The sequence below is a fragment of the Solea senegalensis genome, linkage group LG2, assembly GCF_019176455.1.
Source record: "Solea senegalensis isolate Sse05_10M linkage group LG2, IFAPA_SoseM_1, whole genome shotgun sequence".
NCBI classification, from domain to species: domain Eukaryota; kingdom Metazoa; phylum Chordata; class Actinopteri; order Pleuronectiformes; family Soleidae; genus Solea; species Solea senegalensis.
In genome coordinates this window covers 4,568,845-4,592,406 of record NC_058022.1, presented here as the reverse complement: position 1 = coordinate 4,592,406, position 23,562 = coordinate 4,568,845, and the positions used below count along the sequence as shown (strand labels likewise).

Sequence of the window (23,562 nt, the reverse complement as noted above, 5' to 3'; positions counted from 1 at the left end):
GCGGATTTTACCAAGAAAAACATGATTCTTTTATAAAATGTCACACAATGTTTTCAATTAAGGTAAAGTTACTGATATCCAGACCATCTGCAAAGTTGAAAATACCTTAAACCTAATATACTGCTAATTTAAAGTAATAATTGTGTAGTATATCCATTATTTTAGGTATTTTTTGAGTTAATTAATCATAAAAAAACACATGTGATTCATTAGGCTAAACAGCAAGGATATTAAAAAGATTACGTGGAAATTAAGAATAATCTGGCAGGTTTAAAAGCGTGGCTCTACTTGCAAAAGTATTTGAAAAAGTTTCAAAATAAAAAAGCATGAGAGGTGAATAAATAAGAGTGGAATCATAAAACTATAAATATATGGTACAGTAAAGAGGATTTTACTTTGACAGTGATGTTCCTGGCTCATTTCAATCCTCAGTGTTTATTATATACATATATCCACATTTTTTTCATAATTATTATTAGAAATCATTTGACAATGGTTGGAACTCTTGTGAATTTTCCACACACACGCGTGTAACCCAAGGTGCAGAGATGGAGCAGCTGCTGCCTGAGCTACTGTGTCCTTGGATATTAGGTTTCTGTCGAGCAGCAGCGGCCACACAACAGAACATTGTCGCTCACGCCGGCTAATGTGCACACATGTGTGCGTCTGTGGACATATGCACACACAAAAGAGCCACAGAGAGACGCACACATGCAGACACGTGTGCACCAACACACTAACTCAGTCAAATCTCAGCTGCAGCACCTGTTCACCATCGACACGAGCAGCTGCCGAGTGTGTGTGTGTGTGTGTGTGTGTGACCGGGGACACACTGATGTCATGTAACACATGAGTATAAATCACACGTCCATCACAGCACAAGCAGCTCAGTGTCAACATGACATGATTCACACAAATAAACTCTCATATCCACCTCGTGTTCGTCGTCTTCTGGACAAAAACATTTTACGCAACGTTTTAAAACTTTAAACCTTGGCTTTTTTACATATATATGCAGAAGCTATAAGAAGATATTTTTCAACACAACCAAGGCAATCTAATGAGACCTGAGCAAAAAAGTACTAAAAATGTTTAAAATCAGATTGAATTGGTGAAATCTGAAAATACGTCACAGTTCAAAGTTCACTTGGCTCGTTTTTGAACAAAAAGTAAAGAAATGGAAAACAGAAAAAAAGGTCTAATTTTGTGACTTTTTTGTGAATCATAACTTGAATATGTGCCTGAATATGTGACTTAGAAACACACACACACACACACACTAACACCAAAATAACGTCCAAACCAGTCTACTCAATTACTGTACATGTGTGACTCAAATAAAGCATTTTTTATAGATTTGATTTAAATCAAGATATTTTACACAAGAAAAAAACATGATTCTTTAATAAAATATTTAAACACAATATTTTCAATTAAGGCAAAGGTAGTGATATCCAGACCAGCTGCAATGGTAAAATATCAAACACTTAATTTATTGCTAACATAAAATAATAATTGACACGCTAATTCACAAAAACTGGAATAAAAGCTTTTTGTGCTGCCTCTGTATGCACACAAACGCTCCCTCAGTCAGGAGCTGATAGTTTTGCTTGACAAATCCTGTATTTTTTTAAATGAAAGACAAAAACAGAAGCAGAATAACAACAACAAATAACACAGTGGAGCTTTGACAGTATTGCAGAGTTTGGACATGTTAGTCCAAGAAAATACTGATTCATCAACACTGACGGACTTTTATGCCCCTTTTGTTATTTACAGTGTCTTTAAATAATGATTAATTAGTGTAGAACAAGTCAGAGTCCACATTACACAACAACAACATGACCGGAACAGTGTTTGATTTATTACCATTCAAACTTGACTCTACTTTGTTTCTAGCAGACATTAATGTCTCTCTGATCACATGTTTTAAAGTTTACTGAAGTCACTGCTCTGCATTTGAAGTCAGAAAAAGACTCATTGTTCACCTTTGTGTTAAGGCCTCGTCACCGTGAATGTGAACTTTTTTTCGCTCCCTGCTTAATTATTACCGACTTCATGTCATAAGGAAACAACACAGGGCAAAAATAAGGAGCAGATAAGACTGCGGGACGTTTTTTATAACTTACAGAAAGAGAGAAAAGGGGGCGGGACTGATCTAATCTCATAAAGGTTAACAATGTAAAAGGCGATAAATTGAAGCAGCTGTGGGAAGAGAGAGAAATAAAAGGGTTCGACAACAGGTGGAAATAAATCGAGCGTCGACAAAGAAATATTCAGATTTTTACACTTCTTACACCTGAAGATGAAGACACTGGTGTTTGTCTCACTGTGTCTAACAGGTAAGAAGTTCTTTTTCAAGTTTAGTCTCCAGACAGTTTGATTTTCCAGTCATATTTCATTTAATATTATACAATGATTGATTCCACCTTAAGTTGTTTTTTTCCACTCATTTAGGCTTAAAAATGTTGTTTTAATGTGAGCAAAAACTTGACTTATTCGAGTTATAGTCGTTGAAAAACATAAATGAAAAAAGTGAAGAGTAGATTTTCCTTTTCTCGAGTGTTGTTGTTTGTGACTGAAAACACACTGATCTCTGAGTCCGATCTTTTCTTATATTTCCATTTTTTATTGTATGTCAACATGGATTTGAGCCTGAGCAGATGTGTATCTGCAGCAGGAAATGAATGTTTGCATGTGTGGATGAATTACAGAGACAGACCAGTGGGTTCTCATAATCTGTGCGATGTGACTGTTGATTATTGATAAGATAATCAGACGATCGATCGATTGAAACACATACTGTATAGCACAACCAAACTTGACTTAAAACAGTTCCAGTCAGATTTCAAGAATGGTCAATATTTGTGTCTTTTATGTTTTTTGTAACCTTTATTTAACCAGGAAGTTGAGTTTACAAAAGATTATTTGGAGAGTCTGTGCCTCCATCCACAACTGGACAGGATCAAGTGGACCTTGTTCACTCATTTTGTGTCCGCTGTGTCATAAAAATGCTAAATTATGAAGATCAGAGATATAAAATTGCAGCAACAGAGACTAGAGAATGCAGTAAAGGGAAGACACAGGCAGGTTGTTGATGGATCCAGGTTAGAGAATCTGTTTACCAATACCAAAAATGAACGTTCCTTATTTACTCGACAGTGACTCTTGCCATGCCTCCAAATCCTGGTCTGACTAAGGGAAACCAGAGCCCTCTGGTGGGAGACAAAGTTACTCTACAGGGTCATGTGGAGGTGGAGGTTCCTGCACCAAAGGCTGAACTGAGACCCAAGGAGCAGCAGGAGAAGATGTCTCCAGTGGTGGAAGTAGAGGATGAAGCTAAGCCACAAGTTAAGGTGGAGCAAGAGGTTAAAGAGGAACCGGAGATGAAAGCAGAGTTAGAGCTTGAAGCAAAACCAGAGGTGAAGGTGGAGCAAGAGGTTAAAGAGGATCCAGAGATGAAGGTGGAGCAAGATGTTAAAGAGGAACCAGAGGTGAAGGTGGAGCAAGAGGTTAAAGAGGAACCAGAGATGAAGGTGGAGCAAGATGTTAAAGAGGAACCAGAGGTGAAGGTGGAGCAAGAGGTTAAAGAGGAACCGAGATGAAGGTGGAGCAAGAGCTTCCTGAAGAACCAGAGATGAAGGTGGAGCAAGAGATTAAAGAAGAACCAGAGATGAAAGTAGAGCTAGAGCTTGAAGCAAAACCAGAGGTTAAGGTGGAGCAAGATGTTAAAGAGGAACCAGAGGTGAAGGTGGAGCAAGAGGTTAAAGAGGAACCAGAGATGAAGGTGGAGCAAGAGGTTAAAGAAGAACCAGAGATGAAAGTAGAGCTAGAGCTTGAAGCAAAACCAGAGGTGAAGGTGGAGCAAGATGTTAAAGAGGAACCAGATGTGAAGGTGGAGCAAGACCTTCAAGAAGAACCAGATTTTGAGAAGGAGCAGGAGCGTATGATGGAGCTAGAGCTTAAATTGAGACGAGATGTAAATGCAGGGCAGGAGCTTCAAACAGGGCAAAACCCTGAAGAAGGGTCGGAGGTCAAGGTGGTGCCAGAGGATGTAGACCAACCAGAATTTAAGGAGGAACATGAAGGTGAGGTGATGAATCTGAAGGCAGAGTATGGAGCAGCTCACACTGAAGGTTTGGTCGAGCCACTGGATGATGACAGTGTCATGTTCCCAGAGGAGGAGAACGATCCTGCTGATGGAATTCTGCCAGTAGAGGAGGAAGAGGAGGGGCGTCAAGTGAGGAACGCCGAATTGGTTTCAGATGAAGATCCATTCACAGAACTGAAGCCTGAGATGATGAAAGAGACCTTACAAGATGAAGAACTCATATCATACATGGGTATCATGGATGAAGGGCCAGCGCTGGACTCTCTGGGGCAGCCGATGTTATCTTCAGAGAGCTATTTCCCAGAGGCGGAGTCGGGGAGGGAGGCCTTCACACTGCAAGATGTTCCTCCAGCAGAAGAAGAACCTGGCCGTGGGATTGTCAGAGAGCTGCAAGTCTCTGATCAGGGGGAGAAAACATCTCAAGGTAAGAAGAAAAAAACCTGCAGAAAGAAGATCAGTTTGCTGCTTTTCCCAAACAAGTGATTAGATTAGATTAGATTATATAGAACTTTATTAATCCACCTGGAAGATTAAGGCTCCAGCAGCACCATAAAATGTACATAAAAAAACAAATTTACAACAAAAAAAGAAGAAGAAATAGCAACACCATGACATACCCAAACAACGCCCAACAGTAGATATAAGATGTTTACGATATACAGATACATCATTATTATTTATTAATTGCATGTATATATATATATATATATGTATATATATATGTATATATATAGTTTATCATATTATATTTAACATATCATATTTCAATATAAATGAACAGACATATACGTATTTATATCAATAGCAAAACGATAAATATTTAGTTTTAACTATATATGTACATACACACACTTTGTACACATTTTTAAATTATAAACAGCAAAGCAAAAGGATTTAAAAAAAAATTATAATAGATTACAGAAGGATATAAGTGTCACAAATCTTTGTTCATCGTTTTTAATTATTATAATAAATGATAAATCTCTATAAAGAGATTATACAGAAACAGTATACTTATATATAACAAATGAACACTGCTATTAAAATAAGGATCTTTACATACATACTGTATATTCTATTTACTTGCTTTATTTTGTTTTTAAACAAGTGAAAAACAGATCATTAATTATAACTTTAATCCTAAGATTTATAATTTATACCTTCAGCCTTTATTCAACCTGGGTTATTATTATTTAAAACATTTCAGTTCATTTGTCTCCATGTTAAGTTTTGTCCATTTAAAATGAACCTCAGTGTTCATGTGTATCATGAGCATGTACTTTCTCCTTTTGGCCCCAGGGGGGAGCTGTTCCTCTGGTGTCGTGCTCGAGGGCAAGTGTTACCAATTCTTCAAGAAACCAAAGGTGGCTGCAGATGCAGAGGTAGTCACCGTGTTAGTCACCGTGTTCTCCACTATAACACCACAATAACTTTGTTTTACATTATTTTTTATTTATTTGACTAAGATGTTGAATCCTTTGCCTTTGGTTCCTCACAGTTCTTCTGCCAGAGAAGCTTCTCTGGAGGTCACCTGGCCTCCATCACGAGCCAGAGCGCCCACATGGAGATGATGAACTTAATGATGAGACACAATGGCAGATACACGCGCACCTGGATTGGAGGCTTACGATATTTGGACGTGTGTAGTTTTCTCTGGAGAGTGTTGTCTAAAGAAGATAGTGTGAATAAGATTAAAGAACCTTATGTTGTTTTGTTTTGTTTTCAGACCGGTCGCTTCCTCTGGTTGGATGGAGCAGAGTGGACTTATGCAGACTGGCTGTTAGGAGAACCCAACCACACAGCAAACGTGGAGAATTGTGTGGAAGTTCTGGGTACGACTGTTTTCCTCTATACAACTTTGGTTGGATTGTAGTTTTCTTCTTTTCCACCGATGGTCCCAGCTCGCCTCGCCTCGGCACGGCTCGGTTTATGTTGGTTTTCCACTACAAAAATACTACTCAACTCAAGATTTTGGACATTTCCCTGGTAATTGGTGGAGATTAACCCACATCTTTAGGATTGTTAAGTCTTTTTAACTGATCTACAGTTCGGCATTGTTCGGCTTGATTCTTGTGTCGCAGTCTGGCGACGTCACGCATAGTATCACCTCAGCTCGCTCGGAACCTCGCCAGAGCAGGTACTAAAAAAAGTACCTGGTACCAGGTACTGTGCTAGTGGAAACGCAACTTAACCGTGCCGTGCTGAGGCGAGCCGGTGGAAACACGCCATAAATACAAAATAAAAGTAGAAAACACAGCAAGAGAAGGGTCCTGGTCAAGATAGCAGCACAAATAGTCCAAATTGTGATGGAGACAAAACAATTCTCACAACAGAGTATTAAAGGTAAATAAAGTAATATGTTATATGTTGTTATATCTATGTCTGCACTGTCATCACTACTTCACAACATCAGCAAACTGACTTTCCTTCTCCACAAGTGGATTTTAGTGATTTTAAATAGTTAAACTGACTCTAAATATCGTGCACAGGTGTCATTTTCTGCCTCTCACATTGCTAAACATTGTTCTTTCTCTCTCTGTCTTTCAGCAAATGGAAAGTTTAATGACTTCACGTGTTGGGAGCCTCAGCCTTTCATCTGCTCCTTCCCTCTTCAGTGAAAGTGCAGCGACACACACAGTTTCTTTTCGTGTCCAACAACAAACACACATGTACACTTGTATAAACAGAAAAAGAAAAAGTGATGTTATATCACCTCAACTCATTTGTGTTAATAAAATGAATGAATAAGCCTCTTGTTGAAATGACTTGTAAATAAGAATTATTTTGGTTTTTATTTGGTTTGGATATTTTCTTTTGTTGTGTTGCTAAAGAAAGCAAGATGGTTTAGTCTTGATTTATGATTATTTTCCCTCTGAAACTCACAATAAACTGAATTTAAATTTGATCCCAACTATTTTCATTTTATATATAGCAATGTATTTATGTTGGTCTAGTTTCTAGAAAATAAAAAACGTTATTAATTTTGTTCAAATTCTTGTATAACTAATAACAACATTATAAGAGAGAGAGAGAGAGAGAGAGAGAGAACTTATACAGAGATTGAGATGGTAACGTCTTATATAAGTACCTGGGTATTCACATAAATAATAAACTGATCATGCTGCACTCTGCCTTGTTAGTTGTTTTGGGTTTGTTTGTTTTTTAAAAAACAACTTAATTTGCTCCTAAGGACAAAAATCGTCCAATTGAAAAAATATAATTTTTGATCCCACATTTATATTAACATTAAATATTGCTTTTATTTATGTTAAGATTTCATGTTGGACTACTAGCATTACATTTTTATTTTTTATATATGTCCACCAGGTGGCGCTACCTTTTCCCATTCAAAGCATGTAGCAAAGCTTCTGTCTATTTTACGTTTGGTCTCTTTGTAAATGTGCTGTTTTGTTTGTAATATGGTGAACGTGTTTCTCAACACGTGACACCTACTGCATGTCTGGCTTCATCCTGAGGGTTCTCCCAGTGTGTTTGTGGAAAATCGATGGTGTCAGACTGTAAAGCTCTATGTTGGGCTTTGCTGTGCATGCGACAGGTTTAGTAGCGGTGCCACCTGAAAACAGGGCTTCCCCCAAATGCCACGGTGTAATTGGAACACCGATTGGCACCATGTTGATGTGTGTGGGTGTTTATCAGTAAACAGTAATACATCCAGGACTCATTTACACCATCCCTCACCACACTGAGCTCAGGAGACTCCCAACATTCACCAGAACATTTTGTTCTGACGCCAACAATCTGTCATTGTCGTAAAAGTCACTTAGAATCATATTTGTGATAAAAAAACCAAACAAATGTATACGTTTGTGCAGTAAATGTGTCATCTCCACTCACTGAGCACATTCACAACCTGCTCTTTAACATTTCAGGAGCTTAGCGCCCAGTAAGTGCTGGCTTCAAACACTGGCGCTGTGCATGCGGCTACTGTAAAGCCTCACATGTTACCGTGTGTGACTGTGACTCATTTTCCACTGGCCGGAGCAAGCTTTCCCCGACCTTTGCATATGGAGATGAGGATTAGCGACACTCAGGTGCTGAGTGGCAGCTCCTTATCCGTCTGTTGTCAGTTCTCTTCACACATTTACATACAGGGCAACAGCCTGCATCATGTCACACGTATTCATACAATCATCGGCACATGTGAGCGATGCAGATTCAACCCCCACCACCACCACCATTGTTCCTCTGCCAGGAAAAGTGACTTTTGTTGGATTTGGGAGATCACACAGTGGATCGTGCATCTCCTGTCTATTACTGATGAGACGCTGCAGATTCGACAGCATCACTGACCACACAGCAAAATCATATTTTTAGACTATTCATGTAAATTGTCATTAGCATTTAGCGGAATTAATTAAAACCACCCTAATTTAGCAGCTTTAGAGTCATTGTGATGGTTTAATGTCTTGTTGCTGCCGCCAAGAACACACGTCTTCTCCTGCTGCATCTCTGTGACACACACAGGTCACGGGTTTGTGCCCCCGTCCTTTCACAGACTCCTATAGACTTGGTTAGACATGGGTTGGTCACATGCAGAGGAGGGATAGGGGTTATATTGGACAGAGGTTGTTGAAGATGGAGCTGCTTGGGCAGGGAGCGAAGATGAAGACCATGGACATGAGGACAGCTGGTGTAACAGAAGAGGACAAAGTGGAGAGAGATGATCCACTGTGGTGACCCCTAAGAAGCCGAAAGAATGAGGACACCCTACTCAATATGCTATTAAATAACCTTAATCTAATCACAATCCAAGTTTTAGCAATAACCTTAACCAGCCCCTGTTCTGCCTCATGAGGACCAGGTTTTGGTCTCCATGAGGACGACCACTCTGAACAGGGTCAGTCTTAACTTAAACCTAACTTGAAAAAACTTAAACCCGGTCTTAAACAGCCCTGCTAAGGTTTCAATAAATCATGTTAAACCAAGTTTGACAACTCAAAAAGTAAATGATAAAAGGGATGTAGGTTATGACCCTCTTCTTCTTCAGCTTCTCCCTTTAGGACCACAGAGGATCATCTACCTCCACCCTGTCCTCTCCCCATGTCCTCTTCCGTTACACCAACTGTCCTCATGTCCTCCTTCCTCTCTTCTCCTCTTGTCCACCATCTTCAACATCACTTTCCCTCTTCTGCATGTGACCAAACCATCTCAACCTTGACTCTCCAAACTGTTCAAACTGAGCTGTCCCTGGAATATATAGTCATTTCTAATCCTGTCCATCCTGGTCACTCCCAATGAAAATCTCAACATGGAGGTTATGACCCAGGTTTCGTTCTAATACTTGTGAGACGGTTAGGGTAAAATAATTAAAAACCACTGTCAGGGGATGAGGTTTCATGGCAAAAACCAGACGGTCATGAGCCGTGATTGACGAGTGACATGGAATCCTGGAGTGGAGATCCTGATGATCTGGAAATAACCTCATTCCTCCGCTGATTATCAGTGTTGCTGTTTACATGCGAGTGACTCAACGCTGCCGTTTGCCATCTGTCAGTTCAAGTCATTTTCTGGGTTCATGCAGCACAACCAGTTGTTTCCTGGCATCCGTGTGTGTGTGTGTGTGCACTGAGGCGGTGAATCCTCCAATCCAAAGCCCCCACAGCCCGGCTTACAAGCAACGAATGGCCCCCATATCCATGTTCGGTCGTTAGCCCTGCACCGGCAGATGGACTCTGCCAGCGGTTTGAAAAACAGGTTTAAATGTTTACACCATCAGCCTTTTATAGTACAGACACATACCAGGAACCAGACGCTTATCTCCACAGTCGATGGACGCAGATACGTGAATGGATGAGCATGAGATTTAGCTGGTTTGAAATGCTCTTCCATGTGTGTGTTGTCAGGTGGCCAAGAATTTCGCGACATGGGTGTTTAATGCACTCAAAGGTCTGCACCGCTGTGTTTTATTTTCTTTCTCTCTTTCTTTCTTTCCTGCAGTAAAATCAACGATATTAAATCACAAGAGTTTTTAATCTAACGCTGCCTCTTTCAGTCAGGTCAGTTCTGCTATCCTGTGACTTCAGCGTTTAAAATCCCTCTCTCAGATTTACCCCAGTGACATGGATTTACCAAGTAAAAACGCTGATTTTTCCAATGAGCTTTGGTGTGGGCGAGTGAGCCGTTTAATAACTTCAGCTTCCAGTCAGAAACAATGATAAAAAAAGCAAATAAAACTTTAAAAATAAAAAAATTTAAATAATTTCACCTAAATCTTACACACTGGACCTTTAAGCGGTTTTATTTAAGTGTTGGTAATGTGTTTACTGTCCTTTTAAATTGTTTATTTTAAAATATAATCCTGAAGTAAAAGATTACATGTGCAAAGAATCCCAAATGAAATTGCTAATTAATTTTATTTTGTAGGGAACCGTGCTTGAAAATAGATTAGAGCTATTTGAGTGGAATATTGACACTCAAACACATTTGAGTCCATTAAACGAGCTGCATTTAAAACAGATCTGTCGAGCATTAAGTCGGTTTAGAGTATTACTGTCATATGGTTCAACATAATGATGGAGCATCTTTTGTTCATGTGGTCAAACAGCCTCATTTTTAACTGTCCACATCCCTGCTGGTGCATCGGTCTGTTCCTCTGTGCTCATGCAGTGGGTCGACATATGTTGTTTTCCTCTCATCGCAGTAAGGGACCGTGTAAATAAAAACAAAAAAAAAAAAAGGAGGGCATAATCACAAAATCATTGCAAGACACGAAAACATTAGAAGTTTTGTGACAATCCTTCACTCATCCATGTGGTGGCTGCTCATTGTCATATCACAATAACATGGATTTATGCGGTTCAGCCGCGCTCACTGCTGTAAACATTACACGCCCCGAAATAGTTCCACGGCCTTTCTGACAGTGAACCAGCTGCTCGCTGTATTTTAAACCCCTCAACCTCTGAACTCGCCGCTCAGAACGAATATGACGCTTAAATTCTGCGGTTGATGGAGGGAGAAAACCAGCGGCTTTATGAGGGAGGGGAGGGAAAGCGATGGAGGATAAACGGATGGGAGGTGTCAGAGGTCAGACCTTTAGTGAGAGGTTTCCTCACCCTGCAGCTGACTACACTGCAAACCATTTATGATAGAACCCTGGAGAATCCGAAACCCATGGTTCTCAAACTGTGGTACGTGTACCACCAGTGGTACGCGAGCTTCCTCTAGTGTTACTTGGAGGAAAATCAGAAATACTGTTCTTGCTGTATATACCAGGGAGTTCCATCTTAATCTAATGTCACTATACCAGCGTGTGAAGTATTTGCGAGGAAGAGGACGATGATGATTGGGAATAAATCTGTGAAATCTTTGCTCGACCTTTTTACACCATTGTATTTTAACCTTGGTGATAATACTGTTACTTCAAGAGATATAAACTACAGAACAACAAGGGAGGGGTCTGGAATGTCCATCTCTCACTCTGTGTCTGTGTCCGTCTGACATTAGAAATCCATTTGTTTGCTTGTGCCAGTGACACCAGTAAAGCCCAGTGACCTCCACCTCGCTCAGGGGTGTGTCATAGACGATGTTGCTTCTATAAAGACGAGAACACAAACACAGCAGAGACGTGACCACACAACCAGAAAGGAGGAACAAAAAAAGGAAAAGGCCGCTGATTCAGACAGGTACGTTTCACACAAGTTTCCTCAAAGAAATTCTATTACTCTCATGTTTTAAGAACTGTATTTTTCTTTAAAATTATTCATTTAATCTTTCATTTCACACTGATGTGTTATCTACTCTCTGTATCTCTGTGTGCAGCTTTGTTGACCTCAGGGCTTCACAACAGTCAACGCGACAAATGGACTAAATCCAGTCCAACTTATTTATTTATGCTTTATTTTTATTAGGGACAGATACAATAACGTTCTTAAACTTTTTATACCAAGTACTATTAACACCGTTATCACAAACATTAAAATACAGTGGTGTAAATACCTCACATACATCACTCACTGGTATAGCGAAATTAGAGTATGATGAAGCGAGAGATGACTTTTACGTTATGATTATTTAATTCATTCATTTATTTTGTTATTTGTTTCATTTTCAACTCACACCGATCAAAATTCCTCAGCTCCACTCTGAACAAATACCCTGGTAGATACAGAGGAACAGTATTTCTGATTTTCCTCCAAGTTCCACCAGAGGAAGCTTGTGTACCACAGTTTGAGAACCATGGACATAGCCAGTACCTGCCTACAGTTGTCCAGTGCATGCACCATAGTGTTTCCAGCAGAATTTGCAACACCTGTCCCTAGAATGGTTTGTATGGCAAGAACTGACAAAGGTCAATGTGATAATATAAAAACAGGTCCAGTAATTGCTCCTTTTATAGAAAAAACTGTCAAAATGTGCAAAATATGTTTCACAGAATTTGATTTGAACAGTTTCCACTCGATGCTGCTTTGCAACGACGCTGATATATGTCAAATATATGATTACAGGAAATAATGGCAGAGGGTTATTAGCAACATGAGGTTTGATGTGTTTGTGTATTGTTTGTTTTTAGCAGATAAACAAACTTTTGTGAACAAATTTGTTTATCTTACCAGATATAGTTTAATATAATGTGGGAGGACAAAACTAATCATTTTACAGAGTGAAATGTGAATATATACATAAAAACAAGACTTTGCTAGCTTTATTAGTAGCTGTTTGAGGCAGTGCTTAGCATCACAGTAGCAATGCTAACAAGCTGATATCAAAGTTTTATCTCCATTCCATTTATCATGCTATGGGATGCTAACATGAAACCTGTACAAGCCATTAGCAGTAGTTATGGCATGCTAACATCTGCTAGTTAGCATGAAACCTGGGACAGCATGAGCAGTGGTTAAGGCATGCTAACATCTGTATTGTATGCTTTAATGTGTTTATTGATCCCTTCATTTGAGGTATTTTTGGAGAAAGATAAGTGCATGATTTTCTATAACTCCCCATGTTGTGTTCCCCATTAAAATATTTAAACAACTAATCCATAGAGAATTATGGAGAAGGTCTTTTCTGTCACATTCTGGCAGAAAAGAATCTCAAAGTCTGACAAAACATGATGAATTCAAGGACATTTTAAATAACGTGGTGAGGGTTAAAACAGGACATCAGTATGACAAAGGAAAGGTAAATGTGACCCAGTGTGTGTTTTTATACTGAGGCTCAGACGAGTGAATGAGCTGCAGGTGAGAAGAGGGGAGGGGGAGGGTTCACCAGGTGAGGGGAATGAGCATGGAATTGCATGGAACTGAAATGACAGCAAAGTTAAAACAAAACCAGTGGAAAGCAAACTAAGCGTTTTGTGGCATTAAGATATCGTTAGAATTCTGTCTGTCTGGTCAAATTGGGCTACTGTAGAATCAAGGCAGTGCCTCTGTAAAGCAAGGCCCTTGCCCTAAGTACATATTAGTAGTATAGTATGTTGAGTTATTGCAAGGCTACAACGTAAATACAATTATATACACATGCATACATATTTATGGAAGATGAAATAATTATACTTAATTCTTAATAAATGAACAATGACTTGATTGTTGTTCATACAGTCATTGTTTCTTGGAAGGGAAGGGTGATGTGAGGAATACTGAGCACCAATAAATTTACCAACTTTACCTTTAAGCTGATCTGAAGGCATGTCTGAAGAACTAACAGTGGCTTAAACACAATTAAAAGCATGAAATGCAAGTTCAACAGTTGCACGTCACAGCAAACATAAATATAAAAGCTTAATGTATCATCATTATTTTAGTTTTGATGGAGGGATTGTCCAAAATCTGCCAGCCAGTCCAACAGAAGAATCCTGGAGACCAGAAGGATGGAGACAAGATCCAGGTTGAAAAGCGTCCAGCAAACCAGGAAACCACAGAAGAAGGTAACATGTGAATGAGTTCTGCACTACTCTCACTAGCCTTGTTTCTATATTATATAGGAGATATAGAGCTTTTTCTGAGTGGATTAACAGAATTATAATCTATCTTTACAGCTCTAACAGACCAGAAAGCCATGGCGGGCGAAGCTCTGGACAGAAGGAACATCTGGGAACCGAGTGTTTACTACTCGCTGGGGAAGGAGTCCTTTTATTTTGCGGGTCATGACATCAGCATCCGCGAGTCTATAGATACTTACGGTGCTCTGATCTGGCCTGGGGTACGTATGCTCTCCGGCAACGACGTCACGTTCACTGACCTGGTTGTGTTTTGATCTGATAATGAGCCTCTGTTGTGTAGGCAGTGGCTTTGTGCCAGTTCTTGGAGAATAACCAGAGACAAGTGAACCTGATGGACAAAGCCGTGCTGGAGATCGGAGCCGGCACCGGACTACTCTCCATAGTAGCGAGTCTGCTCGGTAAGGCCAGGTCCAGTTTAGCTTCACATCGTCAGTCTCATTGACACAATGACAGAGGAAACGCCATCAACGTTTTATTTTCTATGGTGCATAAATATGTCCGGATTATTCTACAGATATCTGTTCATCTTTTGTGCTAAAGCAACGTTTCAGTGGGGTGGCGAAAGGTCGAGCGAAACATCGGGAAATCGCTAAAAACACTGAGACTCATTGTCTGGACTGACCATGACCATCCACCCACTCTAAATGTCTTGCATTGCAAACAGGTCATTAACTGTAAAGAAAGTGTGAAGACATAGGAATGATACTGTATTCCTTTGGCTTCTCTATTATGCATAGAGGAAACATGCATGTCAATACATTTTCTACATATTTTCAGACAACAAAAACCCTACAATTCTAGTTTAACCATAGATTTGAGGAACACAAGCATTAGTGACATTATTTTGGTTTTCCACCAAAACACTAATCACAAACCTTTGATTTCTTTCAACAAATTAATACACTCAGCTTTTGTATGTGTATGTCTTACAGAGCTTCTAATAAACACGACCGTCAGAAGTGTTGGCGTATGTTTTAAAACCAGGGTTTTCTCAATCCTGGTCCTGTTTTAGATGTTTCCCTGCTCCAACACACCTGATTCAAATGGTCTGCTCATCAGCAAGAACTGCAGAAGCCTGATAACGATCCATTTGAATCAGGTGTGCTGGAGCAGGGAAACATCTAGAACATGCAGGACAGTGGGTGGAGAAACAACTACATGAAGTCATGTTACATATCAAGTCCATACAAGTGTGTAGGAATGTGTTTCTTTTGTCTCATCTTTCTATAAAGTGTATTTGTTGTTTTGTCCTGAAATAACAGCTACAGCTTTACACACACACACAAACATCCCAGCTTCATGTTTTCAGAATTGTGACTTTAAAAATACATGTAAACATCTTAAGGCCCCATTTATACTCCATTTCCGTACGTTATACATCCATCTGTGCTTAACTTTATCCCGGTAACTACCCTACATACCGCTGAGCATCTTTTGCATTGTTATGGACGTTTACGCAATACTTCCTCTAGAGGGCAGCGCCGAGTACCAAGTTGCGGGCATCAACGGACGTGGCGACCGTGGAATAGGTTATTTTGTTGTGCATTGGTGTAGTATGTGAGAGATATCAATGATGAGCGGAATTTTCAATATTTCTATTTATATGTCCGCTGTGACTTTTGACATCTCACTTCACCCGAGAGGCCCTCAAGTCAAATATGGGACGTGCCAGTGAGAGCAGTCACTTTCCTTTTCCTGGCTGCAGGGATAAGCCATCAAGCTCTGGCAGCCAGTTTTAAAAGCCCGAACAGCCTCTTCCTCATCGTTTTCTTGACTGATTGGACTAATGACTCTATACTGCTCCCAGGATTTCTGGTGGTATTGCCAAAAGGCTCCATCAGTCTCTGCCTTTTGCCTTTAGTCTGACTGAAATTGTACCAAAGTGTCTTGTCGATGTCTTTTCTTAACTGTACCTTGTTTTTCTTTATTTCCAGGAGCTTGGGTGACGGCCACTGACCTGCCAGACATCTTGTCTAATCTGACCTTTAACCTCCTGCGAAACACCAAAGGCCGCTCCCGGTACAAGCCTCAGGTGGCTGCCCTCGCCTGGGGTCAGGACCTGGAGCGTGATTTCCCTTATCCGTCCTACCACTACGACTACGTGCTGGCAGCTGACGTGGTCTATCACCACAACAGTCTGGAGGATCTGCTGGAGACCATGCATCACTTCTGCCGACCAGGGAGTCGAACGACACTGCTGTGGGCCAACAAGATCCGGTTTCAGTCAGACTTGAGGTTCACAGAGTGCTTCACAAGCAGGTTTGACTCCACGCTGCTCATGGAGCTTCCACAGCAGGAGGTGAGGATATACAAGGCCAAAGCCAAAGAGTGAGGGGCGTGAGTGGGCGGAGTTTCTTTCAAAAGTTCTTTGTTGTGTTTTAAAAACTGTTCAAGAAAACAGGAAATTGCATCTCCGCTCTGTGATCTGAATCTGTTCTCATCTGTGTTTACATGACATTCCTAGATAGCGCTGTGCTTGTTGTTCCACAGAAAGCAAAGAGTTCCTCACTCAGATTCCATTTTAATAAGCCTTTTTTTATTCACCAGTACTTTTTCCATACATTTGTTTCTGATTCTGACTTCATTCACAACTTTTGTTCCACACTTTGTTTTCAGAAATAAACTGATATAAACTGTTATTGTAAACATTTCTCTTCTATTCAAATTTGTCTTGTGGTAATAAACCTACATAAACCTTATCAATGTCAAAAGTGCTCTGGCTATTAGTGCAGTAAGTATTTATTAACCATAATTAAATATTTAAAAGGTCCAGTGTGTAAGAATTAGTGACATCTAATGGTTGCAGAAAAGATTGCAGATTGTAACAAACGGATGATTCCTATGGCCGTTGCATACCAGAAAGGATGTAAATACATGGCTTATTTTTAAGCTACAAAAACAAAACTATTGTTTGTGATTAAACAAACATACGTATTGGTAGTATATTCAGTTTGCTACCAAAAAAAAACCCTCCTAAATTTCACCCACTGGACCTCTGAGAAAATTTTAACAAACAGCATAAAATTTTGCATTTATCATGGCGCCTCACCTTTTGATAAACTGTAAAATATAGCTTTAAAAACTAGGAAAGTAAAAGCACTCACTATAAACAGCATACATGCTATATAAACACAATGGAGGGAAATGAAGATCTTACATGTTCAACATGTGACCGTCACTTAGCACCAACGGTACCACATCGCTATACACCGGCTGGAAAATTGCCCGATCTAAAAGCACGGTAATAACAACATATGTACAAAGACAGTGGCCAATTCAATTCACACATTCACGGTGGAGGGAGCTTTTCATTCACTTTGAATGGCATCAAATCTTGCTGAAGGGCATTGTGAGCGCATTGCTTTGCTTTGCTAGCACTGCCACTAGAAAGGTTTAACATTTCCATCTTCTTACACAGCACCAGCCAATCAAATATTCAAATGTGTTCATGCACTTAAGCTCCAACACTACACTGTCCAGTCAGAGCTTTTGGACAAGGAGCTTTAATTTGTTTCCCTGCTCCAACACACCTGATTCAAATATGGATCGTGAACAGGTTTTTAGCTGAAGCAGTAGGTCCACAGGGCCAGGATTGAGGAAACCCTGATTTAGAGAGCGCCTAACATCGTGCAAACACAGCAGACACCATGTCGCCACCAATTTAGCAACATTAGCGACTCTTGCTGCAAAGTCAACAAAGGCAGACACTGGTCTTCTTACTTCTGCCTCCAGAACCAAGCTTCAACTATGTCCACTGTTAAGCAAGTCAAGTGTACGTGTGAGGAGGGGATATTTGGTACAAGTGTACATTATGGTACGGTTTGGAATGGTAAAGCCCTGGGTCGGGGCTTGGGTTTCAACTGAGAACAGTAACTTCTTAACGTCTTGGTAGGCGTGGTGTGGGCTGTGCCCAATGGTCAGCAAGATACATGAAGAGTGACATCGTACCAGTGCAACTACAACGAACAATGACTTTGAATGCGGCACAACAGACAACAAAGGAGGACATCCAGCAGCTCAGTGTGTGGTCGTTTGTCTCAACAAGACGTCAAGCTATATATGAGAATAGACTTCAGGCCTTGAAGAAACACTGGTCCCAAGGAAGTGACATGTTACTGGTTAGAGCAGGTCAAGCTCCACCCTGACCTTACCGTACCATTTTACTCTTCAGTAATTTTAGTACTTTTCCTAATGCAGACGCAAAAGAAATACACACTACACCATACCAAAAACAGCCAGTCCACTCGATGGAAACACGGCTTTAGTTTTCAAGGCCTTATCCACACGGAAATTTTCCCAATAGAATTTCTGGAAACAACATTGTTTCAAGAAATGTCTTCATACACACAAAAACCTTTCAAAACGACTGTAGTATATATGCCAGGCCTGTATGTGGCGCTGTAATGCTGCTTTAGAAATACACAAAAAACGCAGAAGAAGACATGGAGCATGTGCATAAAGCTTGCGTCTACGCCTGGTGGGGTTAGGGTTTACTTGCCTATTGGTACACATGAAATGCAAGGGTGACAATTTCAGATTTTTCCCTCTGGGACACGTTTTCCAAAACTAGTGCTTCAGGGATCCCAAAACCGCAGTTCCATGTGGATAGAAAGCTAAAAAAATACAAAAACTTTGCAAATTCTGCTTAGCTAGGTGTGATTTGTACGGGCGCTAAATCAATGGTTTAGTCCATTCCAGGTAGAAAATCTGCTTTTTTCTGTTCGGGCCCATTGTGATTCTACAATCAGAAGAGATTAGTGTCTGTTCTGAATATCTGAGTCTTTCAAGACACGCCATTCACTCTACGACGTGCAGCAGGTCGATGACTTTGGCTGCTCTAGTATGGACTCCCTGCGGAGGTCATTTGGGAGGCTGCCGTCAGGACCCCAAATGTTGAGTTCTCTATAAATACCCATGTCAATCATCTCCTCCTGCCAGGGGATGGCGATGTTGCCAGTGGAGAACTCGTCAAAGAAGGTTTTGTCGGGGTCCTCCAAGGCCACGCCCTTCACCGAAGAGAACGCCCCAACGTCATCCAGACTTTTGGCGTACACCACTTTAGGGTCAGGGACAAAGGGAGGCGGTAGAATACCTGAAGAGGTGAGACATGGAGATTCAAAATAACATCTTGAAGACATTGTAAAGATCCAGATTGTAAATTGGTGACATCTAACGACAAGGAAACAAATGGAGAACTCAGATAACTACAGTGGCCAGAATGGGTGTTGTTTGGTAGGCCCTGTAATGCGAGGCCCTTGTCTAGAGTACAAATGAAAGTCTTGTTCTAAGGCTACAAAAACGTTTTAAATTATCTACAATCCCGAGATAGATAAGTTAAAAATAATGGATGATACCTGCGTTGAGTTTCCTCCAGTTGATGTCTTTGAAGAATGGGTGAGCTCTGATCTCGTCACAGGATCCATTCTTAAAACCCATCCTCACATCGACCTGTTTGGCCAGCAGCCCTTCACAGAGCGACTTTGCATTCTCAGTGAAATTGTCCGTATAATCCGCCACCCGCGTCAGCACGCGCTCTTTCATCTCCTCACGGTCGACCTAAACAGGAGACAAATAACCTCTCATCCTCCCATTCATTTATTTCACGGCTTCAGTCGTCATTGCGTACAAGCCCAATAAATCATGGGGTGGACTTAACCTTCTCTCCTCTGTTCCTGTACGGGTTCTTAGCAGCTATGAACTCATACAGAGTCACTCCCAGAGTGAAATAGTCCACCGAGGTGTCATATTTCTCTCCTTTCAACATCTCCGGGGACATGTAGCCTGCAGAAATCAAAGTCAAACAACAACGTAGAAAAAATAAAGGAATTATTACAAAGTTATAAACTAAGACTACACCTTTAAATGCTTATTAACCCACCTGGTGTCCCAGCGTAGCCTTTGGTCATCGTTTTGCCTTCTTTCAGCTCCACAGCAAGACCCAGGTCAGATATACGTACGTTCCCTGTTCAGCAGCAGAACATCTGCCATTAATTTTAAATGACACAGGCGATCGCAAACTCACCCGTGGTTAACTAGAAGTGATGGTTTACCGTCATTATCTAGCAGCACATTTTCTGGTTTGAGGTCCCTGTAGATGATTCTTTTCTGGTGCAGGTGCTCCAGGCCCTGAATGATCTGAGCCGTGTAGAAACAGGCTCTGGGTTCTTCAAAGCCCGGCTTGGTCTCATCCACCAGGTAGATGTGGTACCTTCAGTCAACACAGGACAGGTGAGCCTCAACTACAATATACAATGACTGTAGATAGGTAGGTAAGTAGGTAGGTGAAAGTAAGGAAGCTAGTAATGGAGGAAGGAAGGAAGAAACAAAGGTGGGTGAAAGGGAAGGATTCTCAGTTGATAAGGAGAAAGGAAGCTAGGTAGGTGGTGGAGGGAGTAAGCTAAGTTGGGTAGGTAGGTAGGTAAAAAAGAAATGTAGGAAGGAATCTCAGTAGATGGGAAAGAGGAAGGAAGCTAAGGTAGGTACCTAAGTAGCTAGTTACGAGAAAGTAAGGAAGCTAGTTAGGGAGGAAGAAACAAAGGTGGGTAAAAAGGAAGGAATCTCTGTTGATAAAAAGGAGGAAGGAAGCTGGGTAGGTGAGGGGAGGACGCAAGCTAAGTTGGGTGGGTAGGTAGGTAGAAGGAAGGTAGGGAGGTAGGAGGTAGGTAGGTAGGTAAGAATTGTAGGAATGAATCTCAGTAGATGCGAAGGAGGAAGAAAGCTAAGGTAGGTAGGTAGGTAGGTAGAGTGGGAGGCAGGAAGAATTGATGTAGGAAGGAATGGGAGTGCAAACCCGTCAGCACACATTAAAATGTAACTGTGGACAAAGTCACTCTGAACTAATCTCATTAGACAGTTATGGTATTTTAATGTTGTAACTCAAAGCTTGATTTGAAATACTCAGGATTATTCTTGTTGTGCTAAAAATAAATGTCGATATGAAGCATAAAGTCAGATTATCCTCAACAGCTGACTCCCCTCTGAATGTTACTGCAATAAAAAAGCAATGAAAATATTATATGACACACAATCCATCTGAATAGCGATGGACAATGAACGAATAATCCATGTGAATGTGATGACACCGTCCTTCAGAACAACCACTGAGAGATTAATTATACTACATTTTCCAGATGTTAACTAGATTTCCTAATTATACTACATTTTCCAGATGTTAACTAGATTTAAATGTTGCATCTGAAACAGCAGCGTGAGCAGAGAGTGAAGTTACTTGAGGTCTCCTCCATTCATGATGGTCATGACCAGACAAAGTTCTTCCTTTGTCTGGAAGGCGTAGGCCAAAGACACAATGAAGCGACTGTGAACCTTCTCCAGAATCCTCTTCTCCACCATCGCACCCTGCAGGACAGAGTTAGCAAATGCGCTTTTGAACGACAACAGCAGAAGAAAAAACAAAGACAACAGTAGAAGAAGTGCTGGGAGAGAGAACAAAAAAATGTGCGCTATGTTTTCATGTCATTGCCAAATGTTTGAGAGGTCAAAGTCCATTTTAAAAACGACCACCGCAGACAAAGTCAAGGGCAAGACACAACTGTGCCAAGGAGTTCCATTCAGAAGAGCTTTTCACTAAAGCTCCCTGTAATCACTCTATCCCTGTGTCAGTGTTTAATACTGCTGGCTAAAGCCCATCGAGGCAGAGGCAGGGACAAAGTGATTAGCACCCACACCTCAGTGCGGGACACTTTCTCTGGAACAAAAACATGTGTATTCAGTAAATCAATACGTGACGACGGATCAATTATGGGACTTTTGTGTTTTCCCCTTAAATCATGTGGAAAAATTGCAATTATGTGGTGGGTGTAGGGAGTAAATGATTGAAAAACAAGAGCCAAACTTTATAATAAGTAGATTTTTAAGAGGAAATATTGATGATATCAATAATCTAAAGGATTTTACAGAAAGATATTTGGTTTGTATGGATTATTTATTTAATTTGTAGACGAGACAGGTGGTTCTGCAAAAATGAATTTGCTTTAAATATTAATTTACAAGTTTGATTCTACTTTCCTTTGGTTTTTTTTTACGTTAAAAAGAACTACTTTGAGTATTTTTTAAAAGGGTTAGGGTTAAAATTCTCTCAATCTAAAGGAAGCAAGTTGTCCTCACATAACTTGCTTATTTTATAAATGAACTTGATTCAGGCTTGGTTTGTTTTTCTGTGTGTTTCTAGCTAAAGTGAGGGTTGAACGGATGAATAAATTGATATTAATATGACGTACATTCACTTCAGATTGATTTAAAAGGATGCTGGTAGGTCAGACACTAAAAAAAACAAACAATAAAAACCTGCTTTGTGTGTTTTTATTGTGTCCTTAAGGGTTGAAAATGTTTAAGAACATAAAATAATATTATTGGACCAACATGTTGCTCACCTCATAGCCTTTCCTCTTCTTCAGCCTCTTCTTGTTGAGTTTCTTACAGGCGTACAGTTTCCCCGTGGCTTTCATCTGACACGCCGACACCTCCCCGAACCCACCTTTCCCCAGCACGCGGAAGTCCAGGAACCAGTCCGCGTCCATCTGCTGCATCTCCAGCCACTTCCACTGCAGGAACCTCTTCAGGTACATGCTCTCCAGGTAGAAGATGTAGGGCGCTTCCCGCAGGTAGTCCAACGTCGTGGCCAACGCCGCGGCGAACAAGTCGTCCTGTACTGACTCCTGGCCTTCCTTCACCTTAGCTATGATGTCCTCAGACAGGAAGGGACAGTAGTGTTTGGCCGAGGTCTCCATGTAACGCTGGACAATCTTTGAGGCCTTGTTCATCCTCTCCGAGTCCTCTGCCAGGTCGTAGCTCTCGATGTCTTTCCACAGACGGCAGGGCCCGTGGTACTCTGGATTGGCGTCCAAGAATTCCCGAAAGAGGCGCTTGCCAATGGGTTGCTCCACGCAGATGATGTCAAAGGCCAAATCCAGCGTGTCCCTCAGGCCCTCGCACACGGTGATGTGGGGCAGCTTGAGGCGAGAGTGGTACTTCTTGTCCCGGGCTGCTGCGGCGTTGGAGCCGTCGATGCTTCCGCGGGCGTTGATGTAGGCGGAATTGGCCACCACCGTGGTCAGCCCGCCGATGTCCATTGTCGTGGGGGGGTCGGTGACTGCTTAGGCGACGCAGAGAGGAGACATGGCGCGCGAAAACGGGGGCAGAAGATGATGAAGAAGAGGAGGCAAAGGTGGGACAATACGAAGACACGGATCTCAGAGGAGCTGGAGAGGTGGAGAGGGGATGGAGGGCTGGAGCCTAAACTAGATCCCAGCACACACACACACACACACACACACACACCTGAGTCAACACCTTTCAGTAATCCATTAACACCCTAATGCCCCAGACAAAGTGTACGGGCACATGCTGGAACAGCACATGGAACAGACAGCATATGCAGCTGGACCATCACCAGACAAGCAAGTGTCCAAACCACATTTAGATTCATCATGTGTGTCCAAAAACTCACATTTAACAGTGAGGCCTTCAGGAAATA

The 23,562-nt window shown here is 41.1% G+C and overlaps 3 protein-coding genes across 7 annotated transcripts; 2 read left to right on the top strand and 1 right to left on the bottom strand.

The window, feature by feature from the left end:
* The first annotated feature begins 2,188 nt into the window (after positions 1-2,188).
* Positions 2,189-7,016, top strand: LOC122783849 (probable inactive protein kinase DDB_G0270444). 5 transcript variants are annotated; one of them, XM_044048768.1, is made up of 8 exons: positions 2,189-2,342; positions 3,163-3,422; positions 3,495-3,536; positions 3,608-4,535; positions 5,411-5,493; positions 5,610-5,750; positions 5,838-5,943; positions 6,659-7,016. In XM_044048768.1, exons 1-8 carry the CDS (start codon positions 2,306-2,308, stop codon positions 6,727-6,729), a joined length of 1,668 nt encoding a protein of 555 aa, XP_043904703.1. In that variant the 5' UTR covers positions 2,189-2,305; the 3' UTR covers positions 6,730-7,016. The 5 variants fall into 5 exon arrangements, with proteins under 5 accessions (XP_043904703.1, XP_043904696.1, XP_043904709.1 ...); XM_044048761.1 differs by having other exon boundaries at positions 3,163-3,536; positions 3,608-3,709; positions 3,746-4,535; XM_044048774.1 differs by having other exon boundaries at positions 3,163-3,536; positions 3,716-4,535.
* Positions 7,017-11,728: 4,712 nt separating this feature from the next.
* On the top strand, positions 11,729-16,521 carry mettl21cb (methyltransferase 21C, AARS1 lysine b). Its single transcript, XM_044019734.1, has 5 exons — positions 11,729-11,754; positions 13,872-13,994; positions 14,106-14,269; positions 14,350-14,467; positions 16,004-16,521. The coding sequence occupies exons 2-5, from the start codon at positions 13,877-13,879 to the stop codon at positions 16,399-16,401; spliced, it is 798 nt and encodes a 265-aa protein (XP_043875669.1). The 5' UTR covers positions 11,729-11,754; positions 13,872-13,876; the 3' UTR covers positions 16,402-16,521.
* A 67-nt stretch (positions 16,522-16,588) lies between these two features.
* LOC122765474 (rhodopsin kinase GRK1-like) lies at positions 16,589-23,336 on the bottom strand. The gene is made up of 7 exons (XM_044019733.1): positions 22,460-23,336; positions 21,298-21,425; positions 20,120-20,277; positions 19,948-20,031; positions 19,726-19,850; positions 19,424-19,625; positions 16,589-19,161 (listed from the first exon to the last, which is right to left on the bottom strand). The coding sequence occupies exons 1-7, from the start codon at positions 23,156-23,158 to the stop codon at positions 18,872-18,874; spliced, it is 1,686 nt and encodes a 561-aa protein (XP_043875668.1). The 5' UTR covers positions 23,159-23,336; the 3' UTR covers positions 16,589-18,871.
* Between the last annotated feature and the right edge of the window lie 226 nt (positions 23,337-23,562).